The following is an 18895-nucleotide window of genomic DNA, read 5'->3' as shown; positions in this document are numbered from 1 at the left end:
AGAAATAACTGGCCGTGTAACTTTGAGCAAGTTACTTAACCCCGATTGCTTAAAAAAAAAAAAAGTAATTCAAACCCCAAGAGACAGTATATGATGATTGGGTTTGAATCCTTCCTCAGGTGCTTATTGCTTGGACAGGTCACTTGTCTGTAAATCTGACTTAGTAACATTTGAATTACCTGCTTCCCAGGATTGTGAGGAGTACTTTGTAAAACCTTTATGCAATGCTGTGCAGATGTGAGGAGCAGTGACTGGACGAAAATCCCTTGCTAGCCCATTACCCTGCTTAAGTAGTTTTGGAGAACCCTGTGCTCTATACTGTAACAAAATACAGCGTAGTTTAAGGGTTTGCCAAAGCCTGCTTAGCAGACCTGAGAGGAATTTGGGAAAAGTTTCTCTTTATGTCTCCAAAGCTATAATAGTAGTATGCTATTCCTAGGTGACTGTAGTAGCTCAAATTGCTTCCATTCCTGTTAAAATGTTGGGAAATATATGAGGCCTAGCTTCTGCTTGTGGGTCCAGCATACTATTATCTAGCTTCTACAGCTAGAAACATTATGCTGAGTCAGTGACCTACTACCCAAGGTTAGTCCTTGATATTCAGGAAGAGACCCTGGGCTCGTAACTTTTGATTCATTGTTCCTTCCAGTGTTCCATAATGTTTGTAAATTATTCAAAACATCTGATCTTGATTTTATCTTAGATTTTTGAGTCAATTCAATTCTCTCAAATATATACTGTAAACATCACATTTTCTGTTTATTGTAGAGTTTGGTCATTTTTTCTCCTCTGTTTATTTAGGGGTCATTTCAGTCATCATTCCTTAGTTCAAATGTTTGGTTTTATTTTAACCTGAGAAAAGTAGCAACAGACTTTTGATTTTTAGGGCCAAGTTGACAGAGGAATTTATAGGGGGAATTTTGTTTGCCAGGCTCAGATGCAAGACACTGATGAAAGAGAACAAATTTTAAATGTTTTTGTACTATTTTGAAAACTTGTAGGCAATCCTTTTAAAAACATCTGTTTCCTGCAAATATAATTTTGAAAGGCCCAGGACTCCTGTGGGAAATGGTTTCCTAAAATGGTGTCTTAAGTTGCTAACATTTCATTTCCCTTGATTGATCCAGGCTGCCATCCAAAAATTTAGGTTTAGCAATCCTTGGTAAGGACACTTTTTTCTTTCTTTGTCCAGGACAGGCATTCTTTTTTTAAAAACATTTTTAAAGTTTTGAGTTCCAAATTCTATCCCTCCCTCCTACCTTTCCGTTCCCTGAGACACTAAGCGGTCAGATGTAGGTTATACATGTGCAGTTATGTAAAATGTATTAGTAATTTTGTACAAGAAGACTTGAGTAAAAGAAAAAAGGAAAAAGAAAAGAAAAAGAGCATACTTTTGTATTCAAACAAAAAATGAAATTTTAAAAAATAACATACTTCTGTATTCAGACATTATCAGTTCTTTTTCTTGAGGCAGATAAGATAGTATGCTTCATTATTAGTCCTTTAGTAACCTGCAATGGAAACTTTAGCATTTCCTTCATTTATGAACGTAGGCAACCATTTTTCTGAGGTCCATAGATTTTACTAGATTGCCAGAGTCAGGGATCGATGGCACAAAACCCATTTAGTCTAGGAGAAATAATCCTAATTATTCCTCATTTGTGACTATTACAGAGACAAAAATATCTTTAAATTACCAAACCTTTGTTAAACTAGTTGAATAGGGACCTATCTCCTTGCTGGGTTCTCTGGATTCTCAACTCTGCTGAGTTGAGCTGGCTGCGCTGTGAAGGCCTTGTTTAGAAGTGCTCAGAAAGTTGAGGTCATTTGTGGTTGTTCATTTGTTCAGTTTCGTCCAACTCTTCATGACCCCGTGGGCCAGACTGTCCATGAGGGTTTTCCTGGCAAAGATACTGGAGTGGTTTGCCATTTTCTTCTCCAGTGAATTAAGGCAAATAGAGGTTAAGTGACTTAACCTAGAGTCGCACACAGCTGTATGTCAGTGTCAAGTATCTGAGGTCAAATTTGAACTTGGATCTTCCTGACTCTAGAATGCCCAGTATTACTTAAGTGCATAGAAGTTGTCAAAGTATTAGGTGAGGTCTTAGCAGAAGGCACCATTTATCTAGCAAGCATAAAGATATACCTAATAAAAGATTGGTTGACAAATATGGTAAGACTTTGAAATGACTCTGTAGCAATGGAGATCATGTATTTAAAGCTCTTGTATCTTACAGCACTATAAGGAATGGCTGTTATTATTAGTGTATATAATCTTGAGTTAGTATATATTCTTGATGAAAGTATTTATTGACTACAATTTCTCTCTTTATTGCCCAAGTCTTCTTCCTCTGGATTTATACCAATCAGTCAGCATTAATTTATTATACAATTACTATGAGCTGGGCACTGTGCGAAGTTCCGGAGATACAGAGAAAAGCAAAAAATAGTTCTGCCCTTAAGCAAATAAAAAGTCCAGTGGGTGAGACAGTGTGTCATTAGTTTATGAATAGAAGATATATACAGTCCATGGAAGCAATCTGGAATTAACCCAGTTGAGGCACCAGGTAAGATACATGATGGAGGGCAGGCTTTGAGCTGAGTCTTTGAAGAAGCCAGGTAAACCCTGTGTCAGACATTGTGGGCCAAAGCATTTCATGCTTGGTGGCAACCATCACTAAAGTAGGGAGACTGTGACTGAGGTGACATGTTTGGTGAGTTCCAAGTAGACTACTTGGAGGGGGTAGTGAAAGGTAGGAGGGGGCTAGGTTATCAAAGTGTAGCATTCTGTATTTCCCTCTTTTTCTTTAAGGAGAAAAAAAAGATGAGTTTTTTCTAAGTCTAGCAAAAGGCTAGATTCCTTCCTAATTCAATAAATATCTCTATTGTCCTTGTTAGGTAGAAGCATTTCCTTTTTTAGATATCTACATTGATTATTAGATTGAAAGCTCCATTCATGGTAGAGAGCACACATACACACACACAGAGTCTCTGTTAGCCAGGGTAAGTGTCTAAGTGTGCTAAACAATTCTAAGTTGAAGAAACTTTTAAGATTTGCATCAGTAGAAAGGTTCTTCACAGAGTTTCTTACAGAAATGAACTCACTGTCACCTCTTCTCCTTCTCCATTTCCCCCCATCCAAAAAAAAAGTCATCAAGCACAGGAAAACAGCACAAATAGAAAAAAAAAAAAAAAAGGATGAGAGAAAAAGGAACTTTGGGGGTATCCAAAAGGGTAGATTGAAGTTAGATTGCATTGAAGATAGAGGTAATGATTTTAAACTTGAAGGTAATAAACATAGATGGATCCATTCAAAATAAGAGAAAGCACTATTATAATCTAAACATCAGATTTAACATTAGGTCTTGATTTGCCTAAAAATATCTTAAATTGATCAGAACCAAAGACATCAGCCGAGGAAATATGAGACTAGTTTTAGTTGAGTAAGAAATTTCTTTTGTTGAAAGAGTTTTGTGTATGATTCTGAGCACCATATTTTAGGGAAGACATTGACAAGTTGGACAGTGTGTCAAGAGGATAGCAATCAAAAGCTAAAGGTAACAAAAGACTTCGCTGTACAAAGGTCATTTGGTGGAACTAGGGCTGCTGAGCCTAGAGAAGAGAATATTGACCAGGAAGGGAATGATGTGATCCCTCTCTGGAAATCCTAAAATCGCTGTCCCATGGAAAAGAGATTAGATTTATTCTGCTTCTGACGCCCTCTCCTGCTATTAGAAACAATTGGTGGAAGTTTCAGAGAGGCACATTTTGGCCTTTCAGGGTCTTTGCAACTTGGCCCCAGGAATACCTTTTCAGACTTTTCCCCTTCGTACTCTGTGTCCCTGCCAAACTTGCCTCCTTGGCATTCCCTGAACCCAACAATTGCATTTTTACTCCATGCCTGCAATGCCCTCCTCCTTCTGACTAGCTTCCTTCGATACTGAACTAAATTACTGTATCCTCTGGCAAGTCTTTCCTGATCCCATTGGTTGTTAGTGATCTAAATTATTACTTCACAAATTGTCACATATTTCCTTATCTATATAGATGCTGTATCTTCCTGAGTCCAATGTTAGGCCCTTGAAGGCAAGACATAATATTTTGTCTTTCAATCTTTAGTGCTTAGCACTGTGTACTGTATATAATAGACACTTAATAATTGGTGGTTGGATTGAGTGGAAGTTAGAACTTAAAAAATCAGTTATCCCCATGTATGATGGTTTGTTTCAGGAGATAGTTTAGTTCCCTCTTGATGGAGGTCTTCAGGAAGCTGGATGACCGCTGGTCCTGAACATCAGTTCTCCCTTCCTTCAAACATATACTGGCTTGCAAAATTGTATAATATGTTTCTGTAATTGGAGCTATCTTAATAACTTTGTAATAACAAAAACCTTTAGTTTTAAAATAATTTTTGTGTATATTATCACATTTATTTTGAAGTGTTGAAATTATTTGAGAGAGCTCATTTGAGATCTACAAACTGTTCTTTGGGTATTTTTTGCTACTAATTAACATTTCTTTTTACAGGATTCATGAATAAAATTTTCCATCCCAACATTGATGAAGCGTAAGTAAAAATTTCAAGTAGATTAATTAAAATTTTAGTAGGAAACACTTCTGATTAGAGAGCCCTCTTTCTGTTTTACAAAAAAAAAAAGGATATTTTCAGTTTACCAACATTTGTAATTGTTAATTGTAAAAGTTTGATACTGTAAAGGAGTTTGTTGTAAGACTGCTGCTGTACAACTTATATTTTCCTCACCACTGGAACTAGAATTCTATTTACTTATACTTAATAGTGACAGTAATATACCTTGCCTCATTCTCCTTGCATAGGTACATTGTTAGAGTTCTGTTTATATATAATACCCTCAAAAATATATACTTCAGTTTACACTCAGTTCATCAGTTCTCTCTCTGGCAGTTGTTAGCTTTTTTTCATCATGAGTACTTCAGGACTGTCTTGAATCATTGTATTGATCAGTAGCTAAGTCTTTTACAGTTGATCATTCTTCAATGTATATATATTTTTTAAAAAACCTATTAATGAAAATGAATGTAATTCTTTTATTGTCATTTAAACAAATATAGTTGTGCTTTTTCTTCATTTTAATTGTGATATAGTGAGACCTTAAAACTCAATAGGATTGTTCCGTGGACTATATCTACATCATTTTTGAGCAAATCTAATTATGAGCATTTCAGCATTGTTTTTCTGCCATAAAAACTTACTAAGTTTATGCGATTTTATAAAATGATCAATTACATAATAATCAAAATATGCTTCATTTTTTATGAGAAATAAGAGTTGCCAGACCCAGGAGACTAAATTTCTTAAAATGCCACTCTTTCTGTCTTTTTCAGGTCAGGAACTGTGTGTCTAGATGTAATTAATCAAACTTGGACAGCTCTGTATGGTGAGTTTTTTAGTGGCTTATTTCTGAATGAGTGATGAGATACTTCTTAAAGAATGTTAATTTGGTTTTTGTTTCCTCATTTTATTTAACTTTTTGTTGTATTTCCATTTTGTATACTTGTTTGGGAAATTTGTTCACTAAAGATTATCTTCCCTTAATTAAAGTGCAGAAATTTTAAAGTAGTAATGTGATAGAAAGTATTTGTGTGTAAGGGCTGTATGTATAGAGAGATAAAAACATGGTTTATGTGAATTTATGTATACCTTTTTAGTATTAAGGAATCTCCTTTAAAATCTGAGAAATTCCTTGAGGAAATATGTTTTTGAAAACAGGTTGTTTTGGGGGTAAAGATTTTCTGTTTCACGATGTAACGACCAGCCTTGTCTGGTTGGTTCTCTTTTAGGGTAAGGTGATGGAGAAGATAATTTAGCCTGTATCATTCAATTTAATAAACATTTACAAAATACCTACTTCAGGCTAGGTGCTAGAAAAAGAAAGACAAAAGCCAAACAATCCCTGCCCTCAAGGAACTTTTATTTTACAGATTATAGTGCTAATTTTTCATCTCTCCTAAATCAACAGATTCAGTACCTACAAACAAGTTGATTATTCTAAGCAGTTGGAGGAATAGAAGGAAAAAGGAGACATGGGTCCTGTTCTTAAAGAATCTTGTTGCACAGAGGAGACCAAAAAAAGTTAACCAAAAATATAGGGGTAACATGTTATTACAGAGTTCAGAGAAATACATTGTTCTTTTGGGATAGAAAGGATTCTTTTTGAAAAAGGCTCTGGGTGGTTTTTTTTTTTTTTTACATTAAAGATACCTTATCTTTATCCAGAAGTAGTTACTGCTGCCTAAACATGGTGTCCTAGTTTTTTTAGTTGAGAATCAAAGAAGAAATGCTGATTAATAGCAGCACCTGGTTTTGTCTTGTTTTTTTCCTAGGCCTGCCTGCTGTTCAAGATCTCATTGTTTCCTAACCTTGCTTACCTTAAGAAATCTGGGTTAATTATTTAATTAATTAAGAGGGAAGTGTGGCTTCTTGGGGGTGGGGACCGGAGTGGGGAATAACACAAGAGAGAACACAAATTCTGAAGCCAATTAAACATTCTTCTAAAGATGGGAGGTTTTGATCTTACATGCAAACTCCCTGGAGTATCTAATATGATGGTGTTTTCTTAAATTGCATTTGTAGGATATTTAGATCAGATACTTCAGGCTGACTGAATAAAATAGAGACTTCCTTAGATTTTTTATTTCTTTGACTTTAGTCAGAAAAATTTTTTATTTGCTAATCCAAGGTACCCCAAACCAGATTTTAAAGAAAAAGGAAGACTGGAGTGATGAAAATGTTAGCCTATTTTTAGTACTTTGTGAAGTATTTTACAAGTAGCAACAAATTAAGCTACATTTGTCAGAGTAAACAAAGTTTAAATTTCATCATTATGTAGTTGGCGTGAGTTAGCAATGTGTCATTCATTATATTTGGACCTTTCAGTACAAGATTATGGTATACATAAATATAGTCATGAAAAGCTATTTTGAAGAATGAACAAAATTTTTAAAATTCTGCTCAAAACTTGAAAGAGTAGATTCCGCATAGCAGAGGGTTAAAAGCCAAGGTATGGTATGTTAAAAGTAATTGTTTCTGTACCACCAAAAAGAACTAAATTAAATGACTGGGAAGAAGGTCCTTTTCAGCTCTAAATCTATGATCCTAAGTAGTTTCTTCATTTTTTAATTTAAATATTTATAAACTTAATAACCATCAACAAAGACAATCAAGTAAACCTACTGAATAAAAAATAAAGTCTTACATAAAACTCCTAGTTTTTACCAAGTAGGACCAAATGAATTAACAATGAATAGTACTTTGATACCTACATGGAGGAGCTTTCATCTTATTAATATGGTTATTTTCTTCCCATGCTGCAGATTATGACCTATCCTTACTTTTTCATTCTGTTTCATTTTTCTCCATATCTTATTGTGATCCATTTTCTGGGTGAGGGCATTTGCAAAATTTTTTTCCAGCCTTATGTATAATTTCAAAATCTGTACTAAAGAGATATTGTCATAAACGTTTAGTTTTTAGTTTGTCCATTTTATGTAGCAGATTTTGCTCTAAGATCTTAGTTCGAAAAGCAAAGTAGATAATTTGATAATCTATAGAAAAAAATTGACTTATAAACTTAAATACTTAATTAGAAAAAGAAATTTTCTTTTTATTAAAGTTCTTACATGTCTATACAAATTATATGCTTTTTTTTCCTAATTTTGAGAGAGATGATCATAAAATTATATATACTCTTTTATCCCAAGACACGTAAACATCTAGAGCAAATCTTGAACATATCTATCTATCTTTCCCCAATGGATTTTTACATGGATGTTTTCTGCAGTCAGTTTTTTAGGGGGAGGAATCCAGATCCCAAAAATCCTTGTCATATTAAGGAATTTGTTGAAACTTAAATCCAGAAGTCTAGTAGAATCACATGATTTTAGCTGTTGTAAACTTGCCATTGTACTCTACCTTTTGGTTGCCTTTCCACTTTAGAATAATGATAAGGGTCAAAGAGCTTTGTTGAAACTGTGCAAAATCCTCTACCATTATTCTTCTGAGTTCCACAAACTTCTTTAGTCAAGTGGCAGTCAATGAGTATTAAGTGCATGCCTGTTTTGTGCCTGTCTCCTCTCACAAGCTACATTAAGTTCACCTATGGTCATTTGAACATGTCTGATTTAGTAAATTACCACTCTAATGTCATAGAAGTGACTGAGAAGATTTAATTGATTTCCAGAGATGAAACAGTTTATTTTTCTTGATAGTTGGGTCAGACACATTATCTCATTAGCCAGTACTCAGGTACTCACCATCATGTTTCCAATTCTGTTAATGTAAAAATTCACAGAAAGAAGGAAAATATTTTGCCTTAGGAATATAGGGAATCAATGATTGGTGAAGAAGTGGACAGTAATGTACAGCTCAGGGACTTTGTGATTAGGGAAGGAGAAGAGTTTTACCTGCCCTTTGGTAATTTTACAGCATTGAAAGGTTGCTTGGGGCATTGGAAATATAAATGGTTTGTCCATGGGCACACTGTGTCATGTGACAAAGGTGGGCAGTATGAAGAGGCAAAAGCATTCTTGAACAAGTCTTCTTGACTCCCAGACTAGCATATTCGTCCCTCTGCTGCTTCCTTGATTATCAGGATTATTCCAAAATGTACCTAATGCTTTTGTGACATGGCTTAAAGTTTTTTTTTGTTTTGTGTTTTGCTTTTTGGAGGGCAGGGCAATTGGGGTTAAATGACTTGCCCAAAGTCACACAACTAGTAAGCGTTAAGTGTCTGAGGCTGGATTTGAACTCAGGTCCTCCTGACTCCAAGGCCAGTGCTCTATTCACTGTGCCACCTAGCTGCCCCATGGCTTAAAGTTTTTTAAGCCTCAAGTATAATTTCACTTTTTTTTTTGTGATTTGGAAGAAGTTATCTTAGTTCCATTCTTACACAGCTTAGGGGAAACATCTTAAGCAATCATTTAAATATTAATCAAATAAAACTTTTGTTTCAAAATACTGCATTTTTTTTTAGCTTCTCTGTTTACAGTGTTTCTTTTTATGCCAGGTGGAAATATGTTTTTTGTCTGCTTAGATGATTGATTGGTTAACAATTACTGTTTGAATAGGGTTGAGAAATCATTGATGTCCACAAGTTTCACACTGTCTTTGGAACAGATTTCATCACAAGTCTCTTAGACACCATATAGGCAGAGCACTTTATTTCTAGGAATATTCAAGAAACATCCATTGTGGTGGATAAAATGAGAAGAAATGTGCTGAGACCGTTGAATTTGATGATAACTTTTAATGATACTTCATTCCATGACTCTACCTTCAACATATAACAACATATCATTCAAATACTAGGAGATCTTCAGATGATGATGGGCCCAAAAAGTTAATCAGCTACACACAGCCTATCTTCCTTGGGATTTAGAATTTATTTGGAATTTAGCAGTGATGCATCAAATAAATATTCCGTTTTGTGAAGTTCACAATGTAGACTAGGCTCTAGCACTAAAAAGCCTATATTTCAAAGCTAGTGATGCAGAATCAGCAGTTAATTTGCTGTTTGAAAGCCTGACTGAAAGGTAGTTTTAATTTTGACCCCTGGGTAGTTCCAACATGGGTAATTAGGTGGTGCAGTGAATAGAGCAGTGGGCCTGGAGTCAGAATGAGTTGAGTTCATATATGATATGACCTCTGAAACGTACAGGCTTTGTGACCCTGGGCAAGTCATTTAACTCTGTTCATCTCAGTTTCCTCATCTTGTAAAATGATCTGGAGAAGGAAATGTCAAACCACTCTAATATCTCTGCCAAGAAAACCCTAAATAGGGTCAAGAAGAGTCGGGCATGCCTTAAAAACAGCTGAACAACAACAGAGTTCCAACATGTCTTACAACTTAATTTATGGATTTACACGCCAGTTTGTTTCCTTTTCTAAAATCTAGGATTCATCATGTGGTGAATGGTGGTCTTAGATGTTCATGGGCACTTAACCTTAGAGTCAGTATGGAGTTACATATTGATAGTTCTTACTGTGCAAACTTTATAGAATGCTCTAAGTTGTTACTCAGTGATTAAAAGCTCTATGCTGAGTTCAAGTGTGAGCTGGAAAAAAAAATACCAGAGAAGCTGGTTACCTATTAACTGCCCTTATTTATAGAAGGTTAATAACAAATCTTGTAGTCGTGATGATGCTTTTGATTACAATCCATGAGGTAAGAAGGGTCACACCAGGTTTGTACTTAAACAGGAAAACCTCAAATGAACATCTAAGAAGTGAAAGAAATAATTTTAGGATTTAAATGACAATATTCTTCTCGTTTAGAACCCATACTCTGAAGATCTACACGCCATGTTAAGAGTTATAAGGGAGGACCACATAAATTTTGATGGGAAAGAATTTACTTCCTTCAAATTTGTTTGAATGATTGCATTGTTTCTTCAGTTTTCTGCAGTTTGTCAACTATAGGGGATTTTTCACATAAAAAAGCCCCAGCATATTTCTGGGATTTGAGGAACAATATTATTTTATAAATAGGTCAGAATCTTTAAAATGGTTTCTCTTAAATGACCAAATAGTAGTATCCTGGTTTGCTGCTTTAAAAAACATACTTGCTATACTCAAACTGTTTTAGTGTCCCATGCTTTTGATAATTGCCCTTTTCCACAGCTACAAAGTTGTCTGCTTTTGGTTTATGGACATTTTAAATTATTATTTTGGAGTAGATGTACCCAAGCACGCAGGATTATTTTAGTGATTGCATTAGTACTTCATCAAATTAACCTTCCAAGTGCTTTGATCTTGGGTATAGTTTGAGTACTTCTTGATCTTCACTTCTATCCTCAAGGAATTCTTACTATTTTTAAAAGGTCTAGTTAGTTCTGATTTTTTATTTTGCAAGCCCTTTATTAAATACCTGCTATGTAAAGCCCTGTGCTGGATGTGGGAAATAGTTTCAATAAGATATAACCCTTGTCCTCATGAAGCTTATAATCTAGTAGGGGAATAAAACACAGACTACTGTAATTCACAATATTTTATACTTAAGAAAAATCTTTTTAAGTACTCTTTGGTCAGAGGTAGAAGGTCATTACTGAATTATAGGAAGAAGCAGTGGGCTTCTTGGAAGAGGTAGCGTTTGAGTTGGACTTTAAAGGAGTGTAGCATTTCAGTAGGAGGGGGAGGGAAAAAAGATGGGAAATTTCAGTGTATGTTTAGGGAAAAACTTAGTCCAATTTGGATAGATTGTAGAGTTCATGTAAGGGAGAGGAAGAAATAAGCTGAAAAATTGATTGTGAAACATTGTGAAAAGCCTGAAGTGCCAGGCATCGGGTTTAAATTTTGATTAATGGGTAATAGCAACACTGAAGAGTCTAATCTGAGAAATAACATGACCAGATGTATGTAGAAGAAAAGTTATTCTAGCAGCAGTGTATGAAGAATAAAGTACAGGCAGGAAGACCTGTTATGAAGCAGTTTTCAATAGTCTAGTCAGCTGAGGCCCTATACTGGGAGGACAGCAGAGAAGGTTTGGAGTTGGACTTGACATGATTTGGTAAGTGATTGCATATGAGAGTTGAGAAAGTATGAGGAGTAAATAATATTCCCATGGTTTTGGTCATAGAAAAGCAGATCAGTGCCTAGCAAATCAGACAGAAAAAAACTAAAATCAGAAGAAGAGCAAGATTGTTAGCTTAGTTTTGGGCATGGTTAGCTTGAGATACTGATTCGGGGGAGGTGGTCTGTAAACAGTTGCACAGCACATGTAGGTCTTAGGAGAGAAGCATCATCTGCATAGAGCCTCATAATTAAAGCCATGTGAATGAATGAGCTTGCCAAAGGAGAAAGTATAGAGAGGGCAAGAAGGCCAAAGACAAAGACCTTCATTAGAGAACTCCTTCATTAGGGGGTCAAGGAAAGCATGAATCCAAAAGACAGCAGAGGTGAAGCACTTAGGAAAGCAGAGCCAAGAAAATGTGGTATTCCTAACTTCAAGGGAAGGAAATATATTTGGTAGGACAGGGTGGTGAAATAGTGTTAAGAACTACAGGGGTCTAGGATACTAAAGACTGAACAAAGGTAATTGGGATTGGTGATAGGAAGTCATTGGTGACCTTTGAGAGGAGCTTCAGTTCAAGGATGGGATTGGATGCTAGATTCCAAGAGTTTGAGAGAGTGGGTCCTGAGGAAATTAGTCAATAAACACCTCTGTTCTAGACACTGTGTGCTAAGCACTGAGGATACAGAAAGAGGCAAAAGACAGGCCCTGACCTCAAAAGAGCTCACAATTTGATTGGGGGAGATATGCAAATAGTTCTGTATAGGAAAATTTTGAAGTAATCCGTAGAGGGAGGGTACAAGAATTCCAGGAGATTGGAAACTTTGCTGTAAAAGGTGGGGTTTTACCCGGAACTTGAAGAAGCCAGGAGGCAGAGATGAGGAAGGAAAACATTCCATATGTGGGGGACAGTTAGTGAAAATGCCTGAAGTTGGGAGAATGGCTTCTCTTATTTGAGGGGACAACAAGAAGTCCTGTGTCACTGGATCACAGAGTATGTGGTGAGAGGTAAGGTGTGAGAAGACTGGAAAAGTAGGAAGGGACAAGTAATAAACTTTGAACTTCAGAGGATTTTACATTCGATCCTTGAAATATTTAGGATCCACTGGCGTTTATTGAGTAGGTGGTCATGGGTCACACATGGATTTTAGAATGATCATTTTCACAACTGACTGGAATGGAGAGAGACTTGGCAGTAAGACCAACTGTTGCAATGCTTGAGGGGTGAAAGGAGGAGAGCCTGAATCCAAGTGATAGCAGTGTTAGAGGAGAGGAGGAGGCACATGTTCCGATGCTCAGAAGATAGAATTGACAGGACTTGGCAACAGATTAGATATGGGAAGTGAGAGGGAGGAGTAGAAGGTGCCGCATAGGTTGTGAGCCTTGGTGACCCCATAGTACTCTCTCAATAGTAACAGTGAAATAAAGAAGATAAGAGATAATAAGTTCAGTTTGGGACATGTTAAATCGGTGATCTCTACATCAGGCCATCCCATCTACAATGTTCAAAAGATAGTTATAGATTCAAGATTAGAGGTCAACAGAGAGATTAGGGCTGGATAAATCTATTTGAAAATCGTCAGCATAGAGATAATAATTGAATCTATGGGAGTTGATGAGGTCAACTGAGTGAAATAGTAAAGAGGAAGAAGAGAAGGGGCCCAAGATGGAGCCTTGTGGGACTTGGGGCCTTATAGGTTATTGGGCATGATGTGGATGAAGATCCAGTGAAAGAGACAGAGAATGAGTGGTCAGAGAGGCAGGGGAGAATCAGGATAGAAGGTCTTGAGAGCCTAGTGAAAAGACAGTATCAGGGAGTAGAGGGTGATTGACAGTGTCAAAGACTCCAGAGAGGACAAGGGGGATGAGAATGAAGAAAAGGTCATCAGATTTGGCAACTAAGAGATCCCATTAGTAACTTTGGAGAGGACAGTTCATTTGAATGGTGAGGTGGGAAGCCAGACTGCGGAGCTTAAGAGAGTGAGAGGAAAGGAAGTGGAGGCACCAATTGCATAACCTTCTCAAGAGTTTACTTACAGAAGGGAGGGAAGATATGGAACCATATCTGTTGGAGGTGGACAGATCAAGTGAGGGGTTTTATTTTGAGGATGGGAGAGATGTGGACATGTACGTAGGCAGTAGGGATGCAGCCAGTAGAAAGGGAGGGATTGAGGATGAAACGGGGAGCAGTGGGGTAGAAATGGGATCCCTTGTGTTTGTATAGTGGTTTGCCTTGGTGGGAAAAAGAGTCCCTTCATTATGTGAATTAGGTATGAAGAAGATAGTGACATCAGGTATTGGGTAACTTTTTCAAGAAGTTTTGTGCTGAAGGGCAGGAGATTTGATGGTGGCCATGAGGTATAGAAGAGCCAAAGGAAAACTTTCCACCTAAGACTTCTCTGTTTGAGTTAGCCATATAATTGAATACATGCTTGAGTTTCCCATTTAAGAGGTGGGTGATGTTTTTGTGCATGAGAAGGGTATCCAGCAGTGGCAGGGCCTAGCACACTGACATTTTTTAAATTAAACTAAGCAGTTGAGCAAGTTCTTTTGATAGCCAGTATCAGTTTATTTTACAACACAAAGATCTACCAAGCAGCCAACTTTAGAACGTGCAACTATAGAGACAGGATGTTCCACATTAAAGCCCGGTTCAGTTCTCTTGTTCAGAAAGTTGCTTCTGATTTCAAAGCATTTCTGTTTTTCATGTCTGCCTATCTCAATCGTACTATACACTTTGGTTTATTGTTTTCCAGAAGAAATTTTTCAGTTTCATCTATTTACCAAGACTTTTCACATAAATATTTTCTCTCAGTTATGTAGAGCTAAATGGCCAATTTATATTAATGACTTAAGTGCCTGGTTACTTCTTTTCTCTCTTTCACTGTTCTATGCTCTTATTGTTCATAAGCACCTTTTCTAGGAATTGAGTAGAATAGAAAGGAGGTGAAAAACTCAATTAATTTTGCTTAATTTTTGGTAAAAACAAAAATTTAAAGATTTATATGTGTTCTGTTCCAGCCTTAGAAAGTTGACTGCACAATTTCATGCAGAGTAGATAATAAATACATTGAGTGAGTAAATGAATTAAAATGTTATGGCTAGTCACATTACAAACTTGATCCATACAATTCATTACCCATATTTTTCATGTAAGTAAACTACATTTATTTTTGTGATTTTGATTTTACTAAACATTGAGTTGATGAGAGTTTTGCCAATTTCTATCATAGAAAATATGATAATTGTATAGGGATAGTACAAATAAATAAAATTATTGACTAAAGTGAAGTATTCCCTCTTTCTCCATGGGTTCTAATGGGCCCAAAAGTGGTCAGAAGTCTGCATTTGGAGGGTAAAATCCATAAAACAATAACTTAATCCCTAAATAATAGTGACTTATATAGTTTATACCCATAAATATATTTTTCTCCAACCTTCCTACCAAGCAGTTGTTTAAATCTTGGTATTTAAAAAATAGCTGAGTCATTATCTATGATTAAGTCTGTTCATTTGCTCTTATAAAACTTTCAGGGGCTCTGAATAGGATTGCAGGCTAAAGTTAGGCCAAAATAAACTGTGTAGCCCTATCACCTATGGATAACTTTATTCCTGTGGAATTAACTGTGTGCTGAAATATTGCTCTACCAGACCCAGTATTGTTTTATGATCATTTAAAAACATTAAGTAGGTTATGCCTTTGCTGCTATTAGAGGAATGTTGGGTTGGTAAAGTAGACCATGTGGTTTTTTAGGGACTCTGTAGTAGACCAACTCACTTGAAAACAAACAAAAAATGTCTTTCCATAGTCAGAGATCTGACTATTAACAGAATGTTAGAGACGAAAGAGATTTGGGACATTACCTGAATAACTGTCCTGGTTTTAGATGATTAATCTGAGGCCCAGAGAAGTTAATTGCCCATGGTCACAAAGCAAGTATCTATCACATCTACTGTGCTCAGCACTCACTTTATGAAGTACTAAGCACACAGATCAAGGTTGAGACTGGGGAATGCAGAAGAGAGAAGCATGTTCCAGATGAGGGGCAGTTATGGGAAAAGAAGCAAAAGGTGTGGTGGCACCAAGAGAAAACTACTGATCAGAGTAGAGGCTGTGTGTTTGAGAGTTAGACTGGCATCGATAGAATAGACAGACAATAATGGCATTGAATACTAGGCCACGGAAGGTAACATTTGTCAGTAAGTTGATGGCTGCTTTGGTACTTCAGGCATCTACAGTTTCAACATTGTGAGTTTTTACCAACTGCCGCTACCATCACCTGCATCCCCCTACCCCCACATTCACCACATGAAGATGGTCTTCATGAGTTGCTGTGTTCAAAAAAACAAAAGATTGCCTGTTGGCCAGGCTTCTAATGATGATCCTTTATGAACTTATACTGGTACCAGGATGACAAATGTTCAGTCTATCTCTGGGCCTATTTTTCCATGCTCTTGTAGGCTGGGTAGCATTTGCCCAGAGTTTCCAAAGAGAACCCAGTCATCTTCACATACTCAGGAGGAGTCTGAGTAGGACAAGAGTTGAGGAAGATTATCTGTGTGTGATTATAGGTTAAATTGGTGGGAAGGATGAAAAAGGATGAATTGAAGAATATACACTTGAACCTTAACAAGAGCAATGACCATGAAATAGAGAGGAAAGGATGGCTGCAAGAAAGGGAGAAGAAGCCGGGGTGCAAAACAGCTGAGGTTTGGAGCCTTGGTGATCCCATTAATAGAAATAGTAAAGAGAAAGCTGGGGAGAAAGGCGTTGGGTTTTAGAAATAATGAATTTCAGGTGACTGGGTAGAATATTTGATGGACTGATCTAGATTTGGTCATTATAAGTATTAAAGGTAGATCTCTTAAAGAATGTTAGGATGAGACCTAAAATACAAATGCCCCTGGGTAACATTGAATTAAATTCATACTGAGGTGCACATGACTCCTACCAACTTCCTGAGAAAAGGTTTAAATAAAGAGGATGAAGCACTTAAGAGTTATTAGGTATTATAGAGAAATAGTATTAAGGATGCTTGGGAGACTAAAGGTAAAAAGAGGACTGCAGAAAAGATAACTACTTCACTGATCTCTACTACTGGAAGCCATTTCAGCCTGCCACTAGAGCGACATAATTGTTTCCTGGATAGAAGTAGCTATTTGATATGATGGGATAATTGCTGTGTTTTAAAGTGATCTATTTTAGAAAGGTGTTGGGTGGTGGGCTGGTGAGCATCAGGTAATAAATAGAAATACTAGCAGAGATTCCTTCAGTCAGGCCCTCAGATTGCCAGCTAGTTGAGGGCAGTAATAGTGGTTGGCCTGTTGGAGCTTTGTACTTCCACATAATTTTCATTTGACAATACCAACTTGCTGTATAGACGGATGTCCATTTAAACTGAAGGGAAATTGGGATAGAAAAATGGAACAACTATGGCTGCTTGTCATAAAAGAGACACCTGATCGATTTTTCTATATATCAACCTTTTTAAAAATTTTAATTAAATGAGTTACTTTGTGGAGTATGGGAGCTGGTAGATTTTTTTTAAAAGACTCATTCCAATTAACACATTTTAAAAGATATAGAACATGGGTAGTTGTGATGTTTTTGTTTGTTACTACTTTCTCTTCCTGGAAGTAAGACTGTGTTATTATTATTATTATTATTTTTAGTAGTAGTAGTAATAGAAATATTTTAATCTAGCCCTTTGGTGTAGTGTGAAAAGTACTTTACAGTAATTTTTATTACTGTAAAGGATAGCATATTATATTTCTCCTTTTACAGATGAGGAACTTGAGATGCAGAGAGGAAGAGACTTGCCCACAGTCACACATCAAGTCTTGGAAGACCTGGGATTAGCTTTGTGGGTTTTTTGAGTATGTGCATCCCAAAGAGCCAGGTTGCTTTGAACCACTTCCCCTTTGCTTAGATGTTTCTCATCTTTGACTCCCCCGACTCCCACCCTCCCAAAGAGCCCTGTTACTTTGACCTACTATTCCCTTGCTGGAGATCATTCAGTATAACTTCTATTGCCACTGATTTTTATCACAAAGTCACCTCGAGAATACCAAAAACAAGCCAATTTCCCTCTCGTCCTACTCCTACCCCACATCTGACCACTACCTTCATCAATTCTTGCCTGTGTTCACTTTAATAATTTTTTGCCTAGAGCTTGTCAACACTACAAGTTAGGGACAGGCGGTGGCCTGAGCAAAAATTAGAAGATGAAAGGGTTAAAGGTAGGGATTCAGAATTTGTATTGGTCCATGGAAGGGAAAGAGTAGCTGGGTGTCACCAACTCACATTCGTGTGGTGATTTAAAGGCCGCCAAACACCTCTGCAGAACAGCGCTTGGAAGCCCAGGGCTTTACAAATATCCCTGTTTTACAGATGAGGGAAACCGTGACTGACGCTGTCACTTGTCCAAAGGTCACGGGGTTGGCTGTCCTCTGAATCGTTCCAGCTCCCCCTCTTGACTCCAACTCCAATGTGTAGCCGTGCTGCCTTTCTGGCTTGGGCAGTCAGTGGTTAGAGCAGTGGGCCTGCAATCAGGAAGACTAGTTTAAATCTAGCTTCAGACACGGAATAGCTGTGTGACCTTGGGCAAGTCATTTCACCTTTGTCTTGGTTTCCTCAACTGTGAAATGGGAATAATAATAGCACCTACCTCCCAAGATGGTTGTGAAGATAAAATGAAACAATGTATGTAAAGCACTTAGAGTGTCTGGCACTCATTGTTATTTTACCTTCTTTGTATCTTGAGAGCTTAGCAAAGCGTCTGGCACATAGTAGGGGCTTGTTGACTGAAAAAATGGAATTAAATTGCTTTGAGAATGAGGGGGGAAACATCCAAGAACCATTTATTTGGGGACCAAGAACAAAAGGGGGAAAGAGTGGAAGAAGAAAACAAACATTTATTAAGTGCATACTATATGTTAGGCCCTATGCAGCCCTTGCCCTTCTAAGATCTCATAGTCTAATTACTAAGTCAACATGGAAATGATGTGCAAACAAAACACATACAGGACAAAACTGGAGATAATCAACAGAGGGAAGACACTGACATGGTTCTCCCCAAAAGCCCACAGTTTTCCAGAATCAGTGAAATGGATGTTGCTACTTTTTAGGGAATCTCTGGGTTTGAGATTTTTCTTAGTGGAAATTCCTTGAGGACAGAAACCCTATCTTATTGCTGCATCCCTCACCCTACTTAGCACAAGGTTCTTGAATATAGAAGGTAACAAAAATTCATTCAGTAAATAAATGGGCTATAAGTGTAGTTTGCTAGTTGTTATGGATGTTGCCATGTTAAATATTACTCAGTTCATGAAGCATCTAGGGACCAGTA

At 37.0% G+C, this 18895-nt stretch overlaps 1 protein-coding gene across 2 annotated transcripts in view; it reads left to right on the top strand.

Annotated features, from left to right (window-relative positions):
* Nucleotides 1–18895, top strand: part of UBE2H (ubiquitin conjugating enzyme E2 H) — a 157391-nt gene that overhangs the window by 117810 nt on the left and 20686 nt on the right. For both annotated transcript variants that reach the window (XM_069087208.1, XM_069087207.1), the window contains exons 4-5: nucleotides 4528–4567; nucleotides 5365–5417. In XM_069087208.1, coding sequence (XP_068943309.1) covers nucleotides 4528–4567; nucleotides 5365–5417 — 93 coding nt within the window. The remainder of the gene's footprint in view (nucleotides 1–4527; nucleotides 4568–5364; nucleotides 5418–18895) is intronic.

The sequence above is a fragment of the Petaurus breviceps genome, unplaced genomic scaffold (assembly GCF_028583685.1).
Source record: "Petaurus breviceps papuanus isolate PSGF00001 unplaced genomic scaffold, PetGlider_PUasm1.0 181, whole genome shotgun sequence".
Lineage (NCBI taxonomy): Eukaryota > Metazoa > Chordata > Mammalia > Diprotodontia > Petauridae > Petaurus > Petaurus breviceps.
The sequence above is the reverse complement of the archived record's forward strand: the minus strand, read 5'-3'. Positions and strand labels throughout refer to the sequence as shown.